Source organism: Chelmon rostratus, chromosome 4, assembly GCF_017976325.1.
Source record: "Chelmon rostratus isolate fCheRos1 chromosome 4, fCheRos1.pri, whole genome shotgun sequence".
In the NCBI taxonomy this organism is placed as follows: Eukaryota; Metazoa; Chordata; class Actinopteri; order Chaetodontiformes; family Chaetodontidae; genus Chelmon; species Chelmon rostratus.
Genome location: NC_055661.1, coordinates 2,619,720 through 2,642,986, shown reverse-complemented (window position 1 = coordinate 2,642,986; position 23,267 = coordinate 2,619,720). Strand labels below are relative to the sequence as shown.

The following is a 23,267-nucleotide window of genomic DNA, read 5'->3' as shown; positions in this document are numbered from 1 at the left end:
CCACCAAGACACCAAAATACATAAATGATGGTTGTTTCAGCAACAGAACTATATTTGTGATTGTGTAGAGAATGTTCTGAAATAGAATTTAGAATTTACTTGTCGGCAAGTATTTTTTACATAAAAACTATAATCAAACAGTTGAATGAAAAAAAAAAATCCAAATCCAAATGCGTTGGGTGGACCTGACCTCAGCATTTCTAAAATCCTCATCGACTTGCTGCCCCTGGTATTGGTAATTGTTGAGTAAGGATGCATTGATCCAATATGATGGATCCATGTCAGCACTGGTACTGAGCTGAACTGGCCATGAAGTGACTGAACAACATTATAGTTTTATTTTGTTTTTTTTATTTTATTTTTGTTAGCACCACATCAATGTCTGGTCTCATTCCAACAAGTTCCATCCAGAACACTGCTATCACTACTCAACAGCAGGCAGAGTGAGTTCAGGAATCAGAATCAATACTGAGAAAGAAAAAGTTGGATCACTGTAAAATATGCAATATGCACAAAGGTATGTACAAATCTCTAAAATAGTCTCTAAAATCTCTGTAGCCAATATTCTAAAAACACTTAATCTCAATTTTCATACAGTATGTCCGACTCTTTTAGCGTACAATGGCCCAAGTTTAAGTCTGGGATTGTTCATGTTGAATTTATCTTGTCTTAGGGTTGTTGAGTTCAGGGAAGCCTTTCATCAAAAGGTTCACATGCAAGGCAAGTATCCAGAACAGTCCTGTACACCACTCCCACATCAAATAAACTTTAAAAAGAAAATCAAAATAAGACAAACTATTGCATCAAGCAAAGAGCACACTGACTGTACACAACCTGATGCTGTGTGTAAAATCTTTAATGAATGATGAATGAATGATGACAGTATTCAGCGTTCCCAAATTGAGTTGACTAAAAATAGAGATATATTTATGAGTAATGGTATATTTTTTTAAAAAGTCTCCCAACAAAAAAAATGAAATTACCAAATTATTGCTTTAACACACACACACACACACACACACACACACACACACGCAAACACACACATAAATCCAGCATAGTTTCTCCATCTTATCTTTAATCTGGTAAAATGTTCCACCCTGTAATGATTTACATTTACAGTTCAGCCACAAGTCAGTAAGAAGAGATGTCTCTCACCCAAACATAGTTACATGGTGAAATAAAGGGCACATCATACAAGATATTCAAGGCTCAATATAGCAGTAATTAGAAAAAACAAAGGGCTGACCCATCACCAAAATTTTAAACAGGTTTGGAACTTGGAAAAGCATCATCAGTGTCTGCAATCAAGGCTATGAGGTGGGCGTTCTTTTTAAAATCATGATGACATGACATACAGTCTTATATGATGATGACAAATGAGAATTTACCTCAACTTTATATGGTCCACAATTTATGATTGGCCCGTCGAAATGCAGCACTCTGGCCCTTTTTGAAGGTGTCTAAAATTTAATTAACCCCTTGTAATTTCTCATGACAGTGGTGCAGAGAGTTGCCAGTTCAACTGGGGTGCACCACCTCAACATTTAACACTGTATGGAAACTGTATAGTTGTTAACACAGCTTGAAACTGAGAGCGATCACTGCTGCTTGCACTTTGCAGAGGAGCTTTTTGGGCTTTGAGGACTCTTGCTTGAGTCCTTTCTACTCTTTCTGGATTTGTTCCGAGGAGTTTGGCCAGTGACTGTCTGAAGCTCAACAGGACTCACTTGGCCACCACTTGCCTCAGCCCCATGCATGTAATAAGGAGTTTTTGACACAGCATCTATTGAGCCAGCCTCCCCAACAGCGCTTGGCCTTACCCCTGCTACCTCTCCAGTCATATGCACACTCTCATTCTGAAGAAGGTAACCAGCCTCCTCAGCTACCTCACTTGGAGCAAAGCTGGCAGCTCCTGTCTCTGCTGAGCCTGGGTCTGTTTCCAACACTGAAGATAAGGGCTGGTCCACCACTTTAATCTCTGAATAATGCATCGGTGATACCTGACCAGATGCATTATCTAATCCCTCTCTATTCTCTAGGTCAAAAGAGACATCTGCTCTGCATTTTTCCAAAGAGAAGTCTCCACCCTCATTCTGTTCAGTTTTAATTACCTCTCCGTGCTGGTGATCACACAGATTTGTTTCACCCTCAGCTACTTGTCCAGATGCCGCTATGCTACCCCTGGCTCCTCCGTCTTCACTGGACTTCAACACGAGACAAACCTGTCCTGTTGCCACCCTCAATGGTCTCAGTTCCTCTGATGATGTGACTACATCATCTAAACTCTCTATGTTAGCAGCACCCACTATCTCTTGGCCATCAGTATTTTGGCTCTCAGGAATATCAAGAGTTATGCAACCTGTCTGAGAGATTTCTTGGGTTTCAGTCACCTTTGGTGTTGCTGCCACCTGATTCATCTCTAAACATTCAGTGTCTAAATACTGAGCGTCCTCTTCTAAAACATGGTATGATTCTTCTTCTTCCTCTGTGTGAGAACTGCCTGATGTGTCAACATCTTGGTTATCTAGGACACTTATGTTTTGCTGTGAAGGTGACATCACCACATCCTCCTTTTCTCCTTCATGTATGCTATCTGAACACATGAGATGATCCTGCGACTGAGGACTTGTTCCTGCTGCGTCTTCTCCTTCTCTCTCTTCATCTTGGTTGTATGAAATGCACATGTTTTGCTGTATGGATGGCGCCTCTTTCTCTCCATCACTTACACTGTCATCTGAGATGTTCTCATCTTCCACTTGTGGAACTGTATTGAATGCATCTTCTTTTTCACTGTCTTCATCTTCATCAGAGATGCTAGTCATTCGCTGTACAGGTGACACCTCTTCCTCCACTATATCCTGTTCTTTCACTCCATCCCTGATGTTGCCTTCTGAGAGGATCTGATTCTCCAATGGCGGACTTCCTGAAGCAGCTTCTCTTTCAACCTCTTCACTTTGGTCTTTGATGAAGCTAACATTTTGTTGTACGGGTGATGCCACTACCTCCACAATTTCCTCGTTATCTGAGGCTAAGGTGTCATCCATTTGAGAACTCATGTGTGATGCGTCTTCTTTAGCACTCTCTTCATCTTGGTCATCTGAGAAGCCTATATATTGCTGTACCGCTGGCACAGTAGCTTCATCTTCCTCGTCATCAGTAATGTTGTCATCTGAGATGAACTTATCCTCCATTTGAGAACTTGTGCTCAATGCATCTTGTCTCTCAGTGTCTCCATCTTGGTCATCAGATGTGCTGAAACTTTGCTGTGATGCTGCTTCCTCATAATTTATCTCCTCTTTCTCCCCATCACTGATACTATCTCCATATGACTCGGCTTGATACTTGTCTACTCCTGATCCTACTCCTCCTGTTATATTGTGTTGATCGTCGTCATCTTCTTCTGCTAGTCCAATTTCTTCTGATGCTGATATCACATTTGAATCATCCAGATCTCCTTCCTCTTGGTTAGTTAAAATAGTGCTCATAGTGTGCAATGATGTTTTTGCTTCTGCAGCAGCAATATCTGTCTCTGCATGGCATTCATCCATTTTATGCCCTTCACGATCATTCACCTGTGGTTCTGGCACTGTTTCTTGATCAGGGATGGACCTTTCTTCAGACTCATTTACAGTGTCTGCTGAAATCTCATTTGGAGGTGTGTTCGGAGGCAATTCATCACCCACAGCATTGAGTCCCACTTCAGCATCCAACAGTTCCTCCTGCTCAGCCTCGACCTCTTCAGGTGCAGTACTGGTAACTGTAGTCATTTCCTCCATACTCTCTTCTGCCAGGATACTATCAGAAGTGGCAATAAGATGATTTGCTGGACTGACATCTCCATCGAGCTCCCTTCCACTTTGATCCTCCATGCTGTCATTTGATTGAGGATCTGACCCATCTTCAAAACTGTCGTCTGGACCTTCAGCTATGCTGAGCTGAACAGGTTTTCCTGCTTCTTGCACTTCTTCTTTTAAATGTGCTGCTTCCTGTCTGCCCACACTGTCTTCTATGCTATCATGTATTCGATCGTCCACAATGTTCATGTGGTCTGAAGTAGGAGTGGCTTCCTCTCCTTGAAGAAATGTTGATGTCTCTTCAGTCTCTTTTTCTGGTGTAGCTAAATTAGTGACATTTGATTCGGGTAGGAAATCCTCTGTGGAGGACGTTTTAGTGACCATAGATGTATCGTCCATAGAAAAGCCCTCAGAGGGAACATGATCATCCTGCTGTTCTGGTTGTGGAGCTTCTTCCTCTGTGTTCTCTGTGTCACTGGATTCTGTAAATTTGCTTGATGGCGCCTCAGTGATTTTATTCAGCTGATCGGGCACAATTTCGTCAATTGTATCCTCTGGTTTTTCTGCTACCATGTCAGACTGCTCAAATGATGTCTGTAGTACATTTGGCCCTGGTATTGACTTTACAAAATCTTGATGAACCTCATTGTCGATAAGCGCATGTTGAGTCACCTCACCAGGATCCTTCTCATCTAATGTTGTGTGTTGCTCTGATGTATAGATGGTCACATCTTCTGATTGCTTTTCTTCAACTGTATCATCATGCATGTTCAGAGCTAGATCATTGTCATCCTTAACCTCTTCCTTAGAAGGCAGATGAGTTTTAGTGGTTTCAGCAGAGATGAAGGTATTTGCAACATTAATGGTGTTCTCTTTCTTCGGTGATGATGTGCTATATGGTTTTGGAATACAGCTGGCTTCCACTGATTGTTCCAGTGGAGAAATTCCTTGGAACTGCTTGACACTTACCTGCCTAATCCCAACTGGCTGTATCCCAGCTGGCCAAATTCCAGCCTGTGTAACTTGTGGCTTCACTGCCACTACATGCCCCATTCCCATTTCTGGCTGCCCAACACCAACTCCCAAAACAGAAACTGGCCCGGACTCCATATGCCCACGCTGCCCAACCCATGTTTGCCCCAAATTTCTATTTACTGCACCAACGACCCCCTTTGTAGGAACAGGGTGTCCTGGCAGAATGGCGCGCACACTCCCCTGGGCTGCTGGGCCTAATACCCCCTGAGGGGGAGCAGCCTCTTTTACCAGGATAGCACCTCTGGGCAAAGTGCCCTGAGATGAGCCTGGGTCCACCCCCTGTGCCTCACTTGGACTACTCTTAACTACCATGTAACTAGCATTAGGACTTGGCCCTAAAACTTTCCAACCATCCACAGGGACTGATCCCTGAGACACACCTTGGCTCAAAGGTAGCAACAGGGTGGGGCTGACTGGACTGGTGGGGCTGACAGGGCTTTTGGAGCTCTCAGTGCCCTGGATAACTAGCCCAGGAGGAGAGCCTGGGGAGCCACTGATAACAAGTCCAGAAGAAGGACTCTGGGGCCCAGTGACTACATACATACCTGAAAAATTGGCTCTACGGGTCACATCTGGCAGCAGAACTGTGTTCTGAAGCTGTGGTTGAACTAGTAATTGCATGGGCTGTAGCACAGGGCTGGTGGTGTAGTAAACTGGCTGCTGCTGTAGTACCACTGTCTGTACTTGACGAGGGAGAGAAGCAAACTGAGTGGTGTTCGAGGAATGACTGATGTTAGTAACACTGGACCGAGGAAGTGTCAGGGATGGTGGGGCAGTGCTTGCAGTACTGATGGCTGATTTGGAAACGTTAGTGGAGGCCATGAGTTTCTCTGTCTTTACTTCGGTATGTTTCGTCTCAACACTTCGCTCAATTTTGGGCTTAACAACTGGTTCAACAATATCAACTGTAGTTTTGACAGTGCTTGCTACTTTGTGTGACAGGGAGGGCTCGGGTGTAGGAGGCAAGCAGACCTCAGCTAGGGTCTTGAACTTGGGCCCGAGGTTGTTCAGGAACTGCAGGTCATTGTCAGACTCCAGGAGGCTGCAGCAACCCACGGAGCCAGCAGAGGAGCCCTGGCCCTCAAAGTCATACTCCAACAGACCGTCCTTCACTGGCACTACACACCCCGCTTTCTGTTTAGGGCAAATAAATGTCACAAACACTGGTGTCAACAAACTCTGAATATATATTTGTATGTCAAAGATCTGTTAAAAAAAGAAAAAAGAAAATGAAATGAAACTCTAATAGTACCTGCGAGTAGTAATCATTTAGGAAAGCATCAGATAGAGCTATGTCATCAAACAGAGCTGTTGTGCTTTGGACGCCAAGTGTGTGCCTGCTGAACGTAGCACTGCCGTAGCCATGGTTGAATGATTCCCTTGAAAACTTGTAGGCGTTATCGACCTCCATCAGACTTTGGCTGGTCTCGTGAAACTTCTGCACAGATTCATTGTAGATTCTAGATGCCTGTTGCGTTTCTGTGATTTTTGAAGTAATGATGTTGAAGTTCTGTGCTGCTCCCATCTCAACATTCTTTTGGTTACTCATCATGATAGGGACACTATGGAGTGGCACTTCCTAAAAAAGAACAGAAGACATAAAATGCTAGCTATCAACACATATTATGTATGATTTTGACTTGGTATTGTGGGTGTGGTGAAAAAAAAGCATATAAGTCACTAATGGCTCCCTGAATAAGACGGCAAAAATGCCAGCCAACCTTATCCTCGCCTTTGCCTTCAGTGTGGTAGGATATGAGGTGTTCTTTGGCGTCAAATGGCATATCACTAAATCGGTCAGGAAAGATAGCATCTGCTCCTCCACACTGACAGAACAGCATGAGAAGCGGGATTACTGCAGAGAGGTACAAAACATTCAGATCAATATAAAGCAAAAAAAAAGGCATTTTTTGACTCTTGTACCAAGATTTTCTGATTGAAGACTCACAAAAGCGATAATGAGATATTGAATGTTAGCAATGTAATTTTATACTACAGTGACAAGAATAAATCCTACTTTTGAGAATCTTCTAATGTTAAATTTATGTTGAATCAGAGAGGTGGCAGAGAGATAGTCATTAAAGGCTATTGTCATTGTTGAAGCTATACTTATTTGAGGCACTTCAAAGTATAATTCTGTCCAAAACAGCACCACCACTGATGTTCTGTTCCCTTGATATATGTAAATCAGAGAGTCAGTTACTTTCATCAGTAATGCTTTAATGCACTACACAATTAAGTATACTTGCTGGCAGGTCTATGTCATACACAAGTCATTTTTTGTATATATAGTGTCAAACCATCATGAAAGTTTTCGCAGAGCACTTTTCATATAGGAACCTATAATAATACTGTTTACAGATACCCAACAATTCAAACAATGATCTCGTAATAATGTTTATCAGTGTTTGAGAAATCTCAACTCACACAGCAGTAAGCACATTGCTGCTAGCAGCAGGCCGATGGCTGGAGCAGAGAGCTCAGAGGGGGAGGTTGATTGTCTGCCTGTCTTTGAACCGCAGTCCTCTGTTTCCACGCAGGTACAAACATTCACAGTAAAAACCTCATTGGCTGGGCAGGACAGACCCTTAGCGTCCGACACTTCCACCTGCAGCCCATAGAAGCCAGGCCACAGCTTCTCATGTGAGTGAAGAGCGGCAGTCGTCTCTAGAGACAACAGAGAAGAGAGAGCTGTCAAGCTCACATTGTATTATCATAATTACTATTAGTTTTATCTGTAGCTGTAATACTAATAGTGCAATAATAATAGTGCGATTTCTACTGTATGCTACCAAAATAGAATTCTTACAAATTATTTTATTTTGGTTAGACCTTCAAAATCCAAAATCTTTATACATATTCTCAGATTAAGGGACAAACATCCTTACAGAGGCAAAGATTAATCTGAATTTGAAATTTGCTTTGCTTTCATATCTCATTATAGTGCATCTGAGATTTTTAGCACTTCACTGAATATTTTTTCATATAATATGGGCTTTATATTGATCATTTACACTGTTGCAAGTCTTTGCTAAAAAGGAAATTATCACAACAATCGCTAATGCAAGTGGAAAGAAAACAGTTTGTGCCTGCTTTTGTGCTTAACCACTTCCAACAGTTTCTTACCATTGATGACTTCTACCTCCCAGCTCCCTCGCGTTCCTTCAGGTATGACTGTGAATGTGAATGGAGCAGCGTTGGGGCTAACATCCCCATCAACGGCAGTTACATAAACCGTTTTTTTATCGGAGCACAGACTGCTGTGAGTTGTGGTCAGGGTGGGGCAGTGGTCGTTGGAGTCAGTCACTTGAATGGCTATTGTTCCTGTGGCTGTCTTTGCTGGCATGTCTGAGGATGACAACAGCTTAGTTAGTTAAACAGGACATCACATGTATGGCCAACACCAAAAAGGTCCACTCAGGACTGTAAAGGTCAAGTCAATAGTGAACACATGTGTCCTACTGCAGCTTTACACAAAATCAATGACTCCAACTTAAGTCTTGAACATTAGTTGGGCCTTAACTGCACAGTATGCCGCTGTAGCAAATACATATGATGGCAGAAATGTTATATTTCTCTCTGATAAAATTGCCATAACACACATCTGAATAATTCTTAATGTAAATAGCGTTTTTCTAACTATGTCAAAGGGTTCTCCCCCCACAGTTTGTATGGAGGCCTGATAAAACTGGCAGTGGATGTACATCTTTTCACCCGTGGGCCTCTTCTCATTCTTTTGCTGACACACCTTGAATCACAGAGTGGTTTGGTGGGTTCTGTCAGAGATCAGTGTGCTTCATTTCATAAATTATGTCTGGCAACCACGCATATGAAGTGTTCATCCAACCCATGAACGTACACATCATAAACCATGCCAGAGATGAAAATAATTAATTAGAGTCCTTCAGCAGTAAAACCGTAGTTTGACAGGAGGGAATAAATCAAGCCTTATTTTTGACAACAAGCCGACAGGATTTTAAATACAAATGGTACAGTATTACCTTTGGTTATGGCCAGAATCTTGGCAATGTAGGTACCGTTTACCAAGTACGGTGACTCCCTATCTGGATTCTTGTTGAGTTTGATCTCAGCTGTGTCTTCATCGATGCTAAACCAGTTATCTGGATCGTAGGCTTTGGCATAACTGGAGCCCAGCAAATATGTAAGAAAAGCAACAAAAACATTAAGAAAGTAATAAGGAACAGCAAACTGTTCAGGCAAAGGCAGTGAAATAGTTTGACAATAGGGAGAAAGGCTTAATCGCTTTCTTACAGAGAGTTAGATGAGAAGATCGATGCTAATCTCATGTCTGTGTAAGGATGTAGCTGAGGCAAGAAAAATATTTGCTAAATTTAGCAATTAACACTACGTAGCTGTTTCCCTTCTTCCAGTATTTACTTAAGGATCATCGTATTACCATTTGTTACTTCAAGGTTGGATTAATGTATATGAGGAAGGAGGCAGACACCCTCACCACACTGAAGAGGATTAAAACTTAAGTCTTTGATAAAGCTCGTATTTAGGGCTGGCTCGGGCGAGCATTAGCATCTCTTAGTTATGCTGCTGTAGGCATAGACTGCCAGGGGACTTCCTATGATACACTGAGCTCCTAGCTGCTCTTCTCGCTGTTCTAATTCTTATCAAATTAATGCGTGTTACTGACTTGGCTTCCTCTCTCTCCTGTATTTTAGTGCTTTTCCATCTCTCCTGTCTCTCCTCTCTTTCTGCATGTTCCTCTGCCACCGAAGCTGCACCCTCTGCTACAGTTCTCTTCTTCTGCTTCTCCTTACTACTTAAAAGGGAATTTTTCCTTGCAACTGCTGCCAAGTGTTTGCTCATGGTGGGAATCGTTAGGTCTCTATAAATAACATTGTCGTGTACAGTCTAGACCTGCTCTATGTGTATTCAAATAAAGGCAAAAAAGCAAATAAATGTATTTTCTAAATTATAAATAAAAAATAAACTGTTTCATATATTTGATTATATTATAAATACATATATTACTGTTGCATTGTTGGCATAGCTTTAGGGATGGTAACATCAATAAAAAAAATCTGTATCTAAAATATCTCAGTCATTATTAAATGAATTGTCATGAAATTTGGTTCAGATATTTGTTAACTTTGATGAGCCCCTGACTTTTCATACAGCCATCATGAGGTTGATAACGTTTGGTTTTGAGTGAAATGTCTTAAAAAAACTTTTGGAATCATCATCATCAGGTGAAAATCTTCATTTGTCCTAAAACAGAAAAACTGATTACATTCCCACCAGCCTAAATTATACTGTGTTTTAGTTGTAGAAAGTAAATATTAGCATGTTAACACTGTAAACAAAGATGGTATCCAGATGACATGGAAAACATTACAAACATCAGTATGTCAAACACTGTCATCTACAGAGAGCAGAGCTACTAGCTTCTGTTATTGACTAACCTGACGTTTTCAGCTGGTTTTCCTGTATCTGGATCAACAGCAGAAAACACTGTGACCACACCATCCTTGGGCTGTTCATTTGGATCTTCTGATACAGGAACTTTCTTGGTGCTAGGTTTGAATGCTGGGCCCTCTGGCAGATTATTTACTGCTATCTTAATGGGATAGGTTTTCTGCGGTGCGTCTGGCTTCGGCTTTGTCCCTGGTCCTGGTTTGTCACCTGGTTTCAGTCCACCACCCGCTCCAGCCTCAGGGCCAAGCCCTGCCCCAGGCTTTACTCCTGCATTCGGCCCTGCATTTGCACCTGCACCTGCACCTGCACCTGCACCAGCTCCAGCTCCAGCTCCAGCTCCGGCTCCGGCTCCGGCTCCGGCTCCGGCTCCAGCTCCGGCTCCAGCTCCGGCTCCAGCTCCAGCTCCAGCTCCGGCGCCGGCGCCAGCACCGGCACCAGCACCGGCACCAGCACCAGGTCCAGCCCCCTGAGGATCACCCTCTCCAACCTTAAGGCCCACATCCATCACTACAGCTTCACCTTTCACAAAAGGAGCTACATTCTTAATGTGCAGGCCAAGCTCAAGATTCTTGACTTCTTCAAAGTCCAGTGGCTGTTTGGTCCAGGATGGAAGGTAAATGAAGTTGAGAGGGAAGACAGCAAAAGGGATCGGAAACAGTAAGCTTAGGGAGATAACCGACCAAAGTTACAGTAACAAAGTAAAATGCCATAACATTTAAAGTCACATCACACAAGTCTAAATACCTTGATCAGCTTCAAGATGCCCACATTGGTTTTATTGTCTGTCTCAATGGAGAAGATATTTTGCTCATTTCCTTTGATGATTGTGAAGACAGTCAGCCAGTTGTCTGAGCATTCAAGGTCTTTGTCCTGAGCTTTGAGTTTCATCACAACTACATCTGCAACATTTTCATCCACTGAGCCAGTGTACTGCAAACAGAACAAGATTCAAATCACACAGCAGATAATTTAAACTGTTTATGTGCTAAAAATGCAGGTCTGTGTCTGCATCAGATGTATGTCTACACTTTTCTGTACAAAAAACAAAAATGCTGGAAACAGACAGAACCAGACCAAAGCCCCTCACCGCACATGATGTGAAAATCCATAACCCTAACCACAAGAGGAAACAAAAACTAAAAAAAAAAAGAGGTAAAGGAAAATAAGCAGTTGTTGCACATCATATTCTTTGTGTGTGTGTGTGTGTGTGTGTGTGTACTCTATAGGCTATATGCCTCACCTCCGATTTCTCCAGAGTGGGGATGTTGTCATTGATGTCCAGGACCTTGATCTGCACCGTTCCTGTCCCTGTCAGCCCACCTGCTGCCCCTCCCAAATCGGCCCCCTGTACTGTCAGTTTGTATAAGTCATTAGTCTGTCGGAGGAAAACCAGTAGGTTAGGTTAGGTGTCAGTCAAGTCCAACAACAGTGTTGTGTTTAGAGGGTGAGGTGCTGTAAAACTTTGATTCCACCTTGAATTTGAATTTCAGTTTTTCTCATACAGATCTGATAAAGCTTTTAGAGGCAGCTTGAACGGCTGCGACACATGTGAAGCGTTTTATGTACCTCTCTGTCCAGCTTGGGGCTCTTCACATACAGTTTGCCCGTCTTTTTGTCTATAGAGAACATGCGACCATCGCCTGCTGGCTCCTGACTGATGATGCTGTAGGCGATCTCTGAATTAATCGTCCCAGCTTGGTCCTTATCTTTTCCTGTGATCTGCATAACAAAGGTTCCTACAGTGGATCACAACAGGACAAGATCAGGACCATCAAATGAGTGTTGAGAGAACCTGCTCACACATACAGTGTTTCCAGCCAGTGTTTTCACAGGAAGACATTATGGTATTGGTCAGTTTGGGGGAAAAGTGCCCTTTTGAATGCCCCAATGTGCCCTTCTAGTAAGAAAATGTCTATGTCAAAGCCAGAAAATTTGTAGTATTAAATATCTGATACACATGATAAAACATTTTAAATCTTAACTATTGTGTGGCACAGTTTCACCAGAAAGGCATCACAACTTCCTGTGCCCTGGTGCCCCATTTCATGCAGCTGGTATCCTTTTTTTATTTATTTATTTGTCCTCCACTAAGGCAAGCTGATGGAGGAAACAGGTGTTGTGGCCGTACCTTCTTTGCTTGCCTCTGTGACGTTTCCAACATGAAGCTCAAAATAGGGAGCGTTGTCATTCTGGTCCACGATTGTGACAGGCAGTGGGATGCTGGCTTCTGCTGTGGTCCCGTTCCTGTATTTGGCGATCCCTGTTAGCTGCATGAATTACATCAAGAGATAACAGGACAGCATTAGACAGCAATTGATATTTAATTTGAAAAGGTGTAATACAGAAACAAAGCTACGCATACAAAAAAATATCAATTCTCCTTACTCCTAAACTTTCAGCCACATTTCAAGGCTTTCATCAATGTCTACGACCGAGCTGTCAGCCACTTCTCAGCATGGATCAGCACATGGAGTTTGTTTGAGCAGTAATCCAGTCAGCACACTGAGCAACTGAGCAAACTCCATTCACTGATGAAGGCTGCATGATATGATTTTGTTGACCAAAGAGCAGATTACAAAAACACAAAAAAAAGATAAATAGTGTCTGTGAACAAGACAGTGACAGAGACTGCCTCCACCACCCTTTAAAAATCAGAAGCCCCCGCCAACAGGCTAACTGATTACATAGCACACTGAAATTAATGCAGTTATCTCATCAAATGTGAACATCAATCATTCTGACGATGACTGGCTGTTAGTAATGATCTGATAGCACACACCTTCAGTGACACGAAGGCGAATGAAACTCTGGTGCCAGTCAGTCAATGCAAATGTGCTCTGTCTAAACTAACATGATGCTCCGCTCTTTCTTTCTGACTTTCTTTAATTTTGTGTTATTTTTACAAGATGCAAAATTACTCAGACAGTTTAAGCACACACCTTGTCTGAACACCAGGCAGAACACATTTTGTTACTCCAATTCTAATCTTTACTACCACCATTTCCAATAAGCAGCTCTCTTTGGTTTGTCAATATATGCATAAGAAGGTATGTGTGACAGGTCTTCCTCATCATCCAAAGTGTTACCTGTCCTCTCATTTGACCATATGAGCAGATATAGTTAGAAGTTTAGGTCAGTTACCGCTGACCCTGCAGTGTTAGCATTGCACAAATGTAATGTACACACTAAACACAAAAGATAACTGGATTAACTTCTATCTTGGCCAACAAAGAGTCTAGCCTAGATAATTTTAAATTACCGTCACAAAACTCAAACAGTCATCTAAAACCCAGGAGGTGAAACAACATTTCTGTCAGGAAGTCTCCTTCCTCCTCCCTTTCCCTTTGTTCTGACAATAAAATCCTTTTGCCTTCTACTCTTTTGTGTGTGTTCTGCATCTGGAGTTCAGCCATTAATCTCAGACCAAAACAAATTGTGTTTAAGAGGTGCAAATATGTGTGAGAGGAGGCTTGGAGACATTCACTGAAGTCTTGTGACTGAAGGAAATCGGCTGTCCATACAGTACAGTACAAGGCATGGAACCTGTTTAGAGAAAGACTTACGTTGTAGGAGTCATACTCCTCCCGGTCCACAATACGAGTTATGGTTACAAACCCGGTCTTATGGTCCACCTTAAAGAGGTTGTAGGGTGGCTTGTCAGCTCCTGGTCCAGCGAGGTAATACTCCACTTCTGCACGTGTGTCTTTATCAGAGCGAATCTGACAACAAAACACAGTTATTATGTTATTTTTCTAGTTTGGTCCTTTTTCATGGGAATACTTCTTTGTATCCTGAACAACATAATGTATTTCCACATAGCACATTTGTTTGTTATGGCCACTGTTGGATGGAACCATAAGAACCTCTTCAGCCATTGCTGTGGAGCAGATGCAGTAAAATCAGACTTCTACCACATTCATAATCTTTCCTTTTTTCACTCAGGAAGAAAACACCCCACTGCTTCAGTGAAAGCTCATCTAAAATACAAAGTGGTTTACAAAACCCTGAACTTTAGTCCACTCCTAGCAGTGCAGGAAGTCTGAGCCCTGTCATTTTTTCTTGTTAAAACCAGAATTTTGCACAGGAATTACAGTTAACTAAAGTCAGAATTCAAAATCAAATGCACATTTGTAGTCACACACATTCCAACATCCCATTACAACCTCGTCCTCAAACTGCGCTTGTTACTGTAGCAGGCTTTTACTTTGGGGAGCCCTGCTCACTTGGGCCCCTGGATCTGTGCCTGGTGCCCTCCAATTTGCTTTTTTGGAGATAAAAAAGAAAAGGCTACTGGAGCTGGTTTTACCAGGGCCAAGGTGGTTTTTTTTATAGGTGTAATAAACAAACAGAACAGTTTTGCTAGTAAGGGGCTGGTCTAAGATGTCTCAGACTCTGTCATGCCTGAGTTTGTGGTTCACTACGTTCCACACTGAACTGGTTCTTCAGTCTGAAAGGAGACTTGATTGGCACTGTCACACTGTTAAAACAGCGCTTCTCAAGGACCATATATTAGCCTTTATCCCAGGGCCAAATTCCCTGTATAATGATACAGCTGAGGACTGGAACTTACTGAAATGGTCTGTTTCAAACAAGCAGAAACAGGTTTTTCACAGCAGTTTGTGACAGACCAGCCGCTGACATGACAGAAGCCAGCTCTTTGTCGGATAGCTCTATCTAAGTTCATCTAGGCACTTAGCCAATGTTTTTATGATGCCGCCATGTGCTAACTGTGGGAAATAAGATTTTAACGAGCAAAAGTCAGATGACCTTGGCAATGAATTCCCTTTTGGTATAGTCGACGTTCTCCACGATCTTGGCAGGAGGAAGGATCCATTCTCTCTTCTTTCTGCTCAGCGTCTTTGGCTTGTCCTCTTTTGCCTCAACACTGAGCATCTGAAATCAAACAGCAGACGTACACTTGAGTTTGCTTGAATGGAGACTGTAAACAGCAGTACAGTGTGCAGTACTGTATGGTATATATGTACGTGTGCTTTAGAGACCAAATGCCAGCCTTGTCTCTGGTAGACATTTTTCAAACTGAAATGAAGGGAAAGTAGTAGCTTCCTGGAAGACACAATGTACTCTATATAATATATGTAAATACGCCATTGCTGAGTTGGAGTTTCCCTGCTTGGATAGAAGTGAATCTATGATGAGAATATGTGCTGTGGTGTTGCTGATACACTATAGACAAAGAGTCAAATAGAATGATCATGTGGGAAATCATGGGAGACCCCTGTGAGGTGTAGCTATTTTAGCCCTACTGATTTTGTACTTATTGTATAAATGATACTCTGTTAAGAAGTCAAATGTTAACATTTAACTGCACTTAGCATAGCAGGATCTAGTAGAATAACCATGAGTGTTCATAGAAACATAGTTTACTAAAATAAAGTGTCATTTTGCGTGATTTTGTTGAAGCGTGCGTGTGCTCTTTAAGGTGGAGGTGAGTCTAAGGTGTGGTTCAGTTCTGGAACACTGACGTTAATAACATCAGAATGAATTGGGAGTCCTCCAGCACCGATTGACAATGAATGTTTGGCACTCAGCACCTGGCATTCCCTGAAGATGAAACCATGGTCCTGTGCCAACACTGGGACAGGTAAACAGCGTGAGATTTGCGACCTGGTAACTGGGGCCCTGCTGATGCCAGCTGTGACATGATTGCATGGTTTTGTGGCGTTGTTTGTGAGTGTGTCAAGATAGAAGCTGTGGCTTTTCCTGGAACTCTAGTGCTGCCATGTTCAATACTACAAAATGGTGCAGTTGGTGGATAATGGCCAAGTGCAATATGTTCAACCAGCCACCAAAGGTTCCACTAATTGCTTCATTTAAGATTGCACGGGTGTGGTGATCTGGGTGTGGATGGAGCCGGTAGTGTGAAAGTCTGATCAGTGTTGTCCCACCTGTGTTACCAAGTGTTAGACAGACATTGACCCAGTTTTGCACAGTATGTGTTAAACAAACACAACAGCCTACCAACCTAAAAAAGCCGCTGATTGCAATGTCATGTTTATTTTCAAATGATATTTATCACCAACTGACAAACTGGCACATGTTCCAGCAAGCATGATGATTTTCTTCTGGCTCTGTCGGTAAACTCTCAAGACTTGTGTTAAGGCGGTTGTTGTTGGGAGGGGTACTGACCTGCAGGTTGTTCTGTTTTCACTCAGGTGTTATTCACAGCAACAAAATCCCTGCGCCTCATCATGCAAATGCCACATTAAGAATAATATAACCTGAACTACTAATTAGTTGAATAAGTTTTAAAAAATATGACATATGACATGATTCCTTCCTCCCGCCCCTCAGCAGAGGCCAAGCTCCGACCTGGCCTCTGCCAAACCTTCATAAAGGAGGAATATGCATGGAGGCAGGAGATCCTTGTCTGCATAGTGTGTAGCCGTGTTGGTAAAAGTTATGGAGTAAGAAGTCATCTGGTCAAGTTTGAAGATTTCCACACACCAAAGGAATTTACCGGGCTCTGACCATTTTATCACCATTTTCCCCCCTGCTTTTTTCTGCAAAGTGCCACTTAATTGAGCCAGCTCTACTGCTACCAAGCTAAGCTCCTAACACGGGTGCTAACCGGTAATCACCACTAGCTATGTGAGCAAAGTTCACAGTTACTCTTAGGAGAAATGCCTTCTGTTTTCCAGATATTTCTGTGAAGATGCTTTCTGAAGTCTTTTGTAGGGTCACACAGTGAATTTTAAGGGAGAAATATGTGATAATACAACTACCTTTTGGCCAGAAGCTCACGTTTGCTTAAACACTGATGAAGGGTGTAATGGACTGTAATGGCATATTCTGAAGGGAGGTAAGCTACTGTCTTTAGTGTCAATAGGCCTATTTCACAGCAGACGTGTTGATATGTGACAGCAGTAATGAAGTGAACGATGGCTGAATTCAGTTTCAATGTGCTGCTTTTGTTCATGCTGTCACGCTGTCACACTTCAGTAGAACCATTTTCAGTGTGATTAACTCTCCTGCCTTTCCTGTTATCACCAGTCAGACTGGGTGCTGTGAAAAAGGAGGATTTCTTCTTCTCATACTTGTGTTTATATTTCAAAAATCTGCACTGATTATTACCTCAATCACATTACTTTCATTGCATTCTGAAAGAATAGAGCTCGAAGTGGGGATAGGTTCGACCAATTCCTGCTTTTTAAGCACAGATGTGTTTTGTTCTCCTCTGCTGATGATGCTCTCGCATCAGGTTTTACAGCAGGAGTATCAGCAAGGCTCATCAGCGCAATGCTGGCTCGAACACACAAGCAGAACTAGCAGATTATGAAGATTATTTATGAAGTGAAATCTTTTCCACACCTGCTCTTTTTTACATCCTCCCTTCATAAATGATCGAATGTAGGCCGGTAAGTTCATATGCTTCTAAATGTACAGTTTTCATATCTGGATATCTCGTGTTCGATGAGGGTGAAGCACAGAGCCAGTGACGGGACCACCATACTGCAAATAAACATTTAAAGCTGCTGTACTATCCACAAAGGCCTGTGAGAGGCTACTGAGGCTTTGTACTTATATTTTCTGACATGTTCGGTGTGAAAAGTTTCATTTTGGTACTGTTTGTATGTGTTGTTGATAGCTGTTGGCACTCCCTTTTCACTATTTGACAGTGTTGAAGTTCTTCTTCTCTTTCAGAAGTTATTTAAACTTATAGGTAGGTAGGTATTTAAATAGCATTTTAATCCAAAATATATGGAACAAAAACAAGAGACGGATGAAAAGTGAACTGTGCTGGAAAAACCTGCCATAAATTCAAAAAAGCAGAAGAAAGACGAACAAACTCTTAAATCCATCAATATTTTTTGCAAAGGTGGCTAAATTTATCACAAAGTTTGAACATAAAGAGTTGTGTCTTTAAAAATGAAGAGTTGTATTCACTAATATACATTAGTGAATACAACCCTTAACCGATGTTTCAGGTAGAAGCCAATTCCACTCTATAACAAGGACTGTAGTGATTCAATTCAATTCAATTCAATCTTATTTATATAGCACCAAATCACAGCTGAAGTTGTCTCAGGACACCTTCCATATAGAGCAGCTACAGACCAAACTCAAATTAAAGATACTCACTGTCACTCACTGATAATGCAGTGGTGCGGTAAAGCAGATAATATCCTGACATTACCTTCAATAGCTTAACAAGACACTGAAGGAAGTCTGACAGACAGCTAACAAAATCCATCAACAAAGGAAAGGCTTAGAAAGTCACTCGAGGTAATGATGTTACGATTGTGTAAAAGGATTAAAATGAATTATTTCCATCAAAATCTAAAGCTGCATGATAATCAAGCTGGAAATGAACTATTAAATAAATAAAAGAAACATGCAGTACAGTATAGACGCACACTTACAGGGCTGCAGCCAGGATTTTAAAAAACAGTCGTCATTTTGAAGAGACATTCATTCATTCATTCAAAGTTCTGCAAACGTTGTAATTGATCTGGATATTTTCCATCTGTATTTTGCCCAGCATTTTTATTATCATATTGTTTTGGGATTTTAGTATTCCTTTAAAAACAATGTTCATCTAAAGGTCGATTGAAATGCAGTTTCTAACATTGTTCGCTGCTCATCAGAAATGATTTCTGGTTGGTTAAAAGCTATTTATTAATTTATGTATTTCTTAATTTTTTTTGGCCTAAAAATCGTCCAATTTAAGGACGCAGAGTCTAAAAAAGTTGGTGTCCACCTTTTAAACCCCCTTTAAATAATAAAATGTGAACTGCACTTCAAGTCCCCACATTCCTCAACAGTGGCTTTACGTCTTGTGTAGGATTCCACGAATAAAAGCACGAGTTACCAGTAATATTTAGCAACTTAAATATAACTTAAATATAATAACAACAGGCTGTGACCTTGGTTGGGCCATCAGTGAGTCAACAGCGAGTTGTCACTCAATGTAAATGTGGCTGATAGTTCACATCTACTTCAACATGTTTTGTCATGATCAGTAATTGCTTTTAATAAAGTGTCATTTAGTCCAGGTGAAGAACAAATCCCTCTCGTCAAATAACAGGTTCCCTCATGGCTTGCAGCATGCCCTGGTGTGTCAGGCTGGAAGTCATTCAGGGGGATTACTCACCAAGGCCAGCACTAACAGAAGCAGCAGGTCCACTTCTGCGAGGGAGAGCCGAGCCATGACTGCAGGGAAGCCTGTCCCGTCCGGAGCCAGGTGGTCCGAACAGAACCAAATGATCGGCCTTAAATAAGTTCTGTTAAGGACACACCTATGCCTGCTTCATCCCCCTCCCTTCACACTCACAACCCCCCACCCCCTCCCCCCTCCACCCCATCTCACTGTAAATTCAGTGTGCGTGTTTCTCGAAGGTGTGTCTGCTCTCTGCTGTGTGGTTTGAACGGCTGCAGTTTCCCCGCAGGGCTCTACATTTCATCAGGCTGATAAGGACAGACAGGTGGAGCTCACAATGAAACACACCCACTTCCTTCAACTCTTAAATCCCTCAGGACATTATTTACCACTTTTTTTACCACAACCAAAATATATACTTTATCTTTTTGTAATGTCTACAGAATGTTCTACAGAACTGGTACAAACCAAGTCTGTACAGCACACTGTGCAGCAGTAATGTTAAGTTTAAGTAGCATTGAGTTCTCCCCCTGAGGTTATAACATAACAAAGTTCTGATATCTTACAACCGATGTGCTCATTATTTGGTTTTTGTTTAGGATCATCTAACCTTCTTTTAATGACTGTTTACAGCATCACTGCTCTTTGCTGCTGCTGACCACTTATAGATGATGATTTAATGTAAATCCTAAATCCTAAAGTTTCTTTTGTTCATCAAGATAAATTGCGGCAATTTAAGAAGTAAAAGGCACTTTTAAAAAAACGGGTAAACATGGTCAAGATTCACCTTCTCAACAATCTGCCAGTGTGAAATGTCGGTTGGAGAATTTTAAAAATGTTTGAACAGTTTATGGTTAAAGACTCCTACATATTCTTCTCATGTGTCATTGCTGAAAATCACAGTTGCTTTTTTATGATTCTAGTTACTGGTTAAGAACCTTTGAGAGTCTCTGACAAAGAATTTCCCTTTAAATTCTTGTACCTGCAACATTCAAAACAAGCATTTCATGTGAACAGCTCTGCAGTCGTAGTCTCCCACTCACTGTCTGTCCTGTTCAAACTGTTTAAAACTGTTCGGTTTTATTTTTAATACATTTGCTAACATTTCAAAAACACGTTTTGTACGTTGTCATAATGGGGTGTTGTGTGTAGAATTTTGAGGGAAGAAATTAATTTATTCCACTTTGGAATAAGGCTGTAACATAACGAAAAGTGGAAAAAGTGAAGCGTTGCTTCTGGATACACTGTATGATTGGCAGCTTTATTAACTACCTGGCACAAACCACTGGTTACACCTGTCAAATGTAGGACAGTGAAGCTGAAGCTGAGTGGCCCAGATCCTCAAACTGACTGACAACAACAGCTATAAAGAACAGGAGATGACAGTGTGGATTGTGGGTGCGGTCCACAATGTTTTTTTTTTTTTTTCAATGTCTGGGTGACCCCGAAGGATGAAGACCGATGTTGACCGATCTGCGGTGTCAAGGTCTGACAGAGCCGATAAACTAAGCAACTGTAACATGTCACTGAGGGTAAAAAGCAACAAAGCCATGTCAGATATAATGATATCTACTGTATATCTTCTTAATGCAGACACTCACACACAGATACACAAAGAAATAAAATCCCCTCCAAACACACACACATTCCTACCATACATGCAGTGAGAATGTGTGTATGTCATTCCTGTCTCTGTTAAATGGATTGTTTCATCGATACTGCCACAACAGCGTGACTTCACTGCAGAGGAAACAGTTGTGGAGGTCAGTCCCGCTGGTGCCGACATGTAGAGCACAGGTGATTTCACTGCTGTTGAATGGGACATTCGCATTCATGAAAGCACACGTGCAGTTGTGCAGGTGGAGAGTAAAGAACACTCCTGCTGAAAATACAAATACAAAATAAAATAATATAATAATATACAACAAAATAATATTAAAATGTATACATTCATATTGTTAAGGATAACATTATTGCTATGAATCAGCCATTATTCATCATCCACAAGTCTATGGCAGACTCTGCCTTAAGGGATGCTTCTGACTTTAGACAGGTGTGTGTGTGTGTGTGTGTGTGTGTGTGTGTGTGTGTGTGTGTGTGTGTGTGTGCGTGTGTCTCTGTGTGTGTGTGTGTGTGTGTGTCTGGAAGGCAGGAGGTAACTCGTTGATTTATGATAACTGCTGGTATCGATATAGTTAAGGTTACTTTGAAATGCGTGAATCAGAATGTTAACCCAAATACTTTGTACTCAGGCAGCAACCGTGAGAAACACAGTCTGAAACACAGTGCATATGAAAACAGTGACTAGAGGACACGACAGACCTGTTGGCTAATTATCTTAAATCATCAGGAAGTTAAGGTACGTGCGTTGGTCAGTACTTGTAGATCTGCATGTTTGTGAGTTTTATCGTCTGAGGTCAGAGGTCAAGGGATTTAGATTCATCCTGACTACAATAATTATTCCTTGTAACCACAAAGCATGTTTTTGGTTTCTTCACAGTGTGACTCTGTTTGGATGCTGTGACAGTTTTAAAACATCTTTATATTAAATGGAAAAGGCTCTAACAAAGGAGCGGTAGGATATGTTAGCATCTCACTGCAGCGTTGGCTTCCTTTGCTGAAGAACTCGTGATGGATGTACAAACACTGCAGCTTCATAGTTTTTTGCTTTTTCATTGTCATCCCTTTACCCTTTGACTGCTCAGATCTCAGATGCCTAATTACATGAAATAGCACAACGATAATAATGATAACTAGACACTAGAGAAATTTTGACAGTGGCACGAGGGGGCTGCTGGTGTTATCTATATTACTGCTTCTCAAACCTGGTCCTGGAGTACCACTGCCCTGCATGTTTTAGATGTATCCCTGCTCCAGCACACCTGATTCAAATGAATGGCTCGTTATCAGGCCTCAGCAGAGCCCAGTAACGAGCTGAGCATTTGAATCAGGTGTGTTGGAGCACAGAAACATCTAAAGTATGCAGGGCAGGGGTACTCCAGGACCAGGATTGAGAAAAACTGATATGTACTAAACATTCAGTAGTCACAATTTCAGTTCAAGATATCTCTCCCTTGTTTTAACTAGTTAAAACATAATTGAAGGTCACTTCAAGGGACAATATACATACTTTTAATTAATGGGAGTTAATGGGAGAAACTCCCCTGCTGTGTCTCGAGCCACAAATGCATTTTTTTCAACAGGGAAGTGTCTGTAGCCAATCAGATTTATTGGCATATTTCAATAAAATTATTGATTATCAAACCGTGGTATATGTATATATATCTACTAGTGTATATGTATATATATCTACTAGTGTTGTCATGATACCAACATGTATTTCAGTACTTTTTGATACTTTTCAAAAAAAAGAAAAAAAAGATGTCATTATTGGTTGAGACAGATAACCTAAAAAATATTTTCATTAGATACAGCCTGTCTTAAGTAGGACCAAAGTCTTTAAATGGTATGTTACTATCTTAATATTAAATGGCTAAATGTGTATGTAAAATTTTGGGTTCACTGTTTGTCAAAGAGATGTGTCTGGTGTGTGTGTGTGTGAATGTGTGTCTGTGTCTGTCTTAACTGTGTGTGTGTGTATACAGTATTTATACTCTGTCCCAGGTGTTTTGAGCCCAGCCCAACCTGCAACACTGAAGCTGAGTTCAGCTGCTTATTGGACAGAGGTTGTTTTCAAACAATGCTCTTGTTTTGACGTGCTCATTTAGTTGGCACCTTTGATCTTAATGGGCTTTAATCATGCTCCGGCTGGTTGTCATGGAGATGTGTGTGTGTGTGTGTCTTATGACACTGAATGTGTGTGTGTAACCGACAGTTACAGCTACTTCGGTTTCTCCCGAACAACTTGT

The 23,267-nt window shown here is 41.5% G+C and overlaps 1 protein-coding gene across 1 annotated transcript; it reads right to left on the bottom strand.

Moving 5' to 3' along the window:
• Positions 1–835: 835 nt before the first annotated feature.
• Positions 836–19,509, bottom strand: LOC121605630. Its single transcript, XM_041935625.1, has 14 exons — positions 19,393–19,509; positions 15,048–15,173; positions 13,844–13,999; positions 12,409–12,547; positions 11,847–12,016; positions 11,521–11,655; positions 11,025–11,210; positions 10,268–10,872; positions 8,834–8,976; positions 7,959–8,180; positions 7,260–7,499; positions 6,554–6,687; positions 6,085–6,411; positions 836–5,966 (listed from the first exon to the last, which is right to left on the bottom strand). Exons 1-14 carry the CDS (start codon positions 19,447–19,449, stop codon positions 1,602–1,604), a joined length of 7,005 nt encoding a protein of 2,334 aa, XP_041791559.1. The 5' UTR covers positions 19,450–19,509; the 3' UTR covers positions 836–1,601.
• Between the last annotated feature and the right edge of the window lie 3,758 nt (positions 19,510–23,267).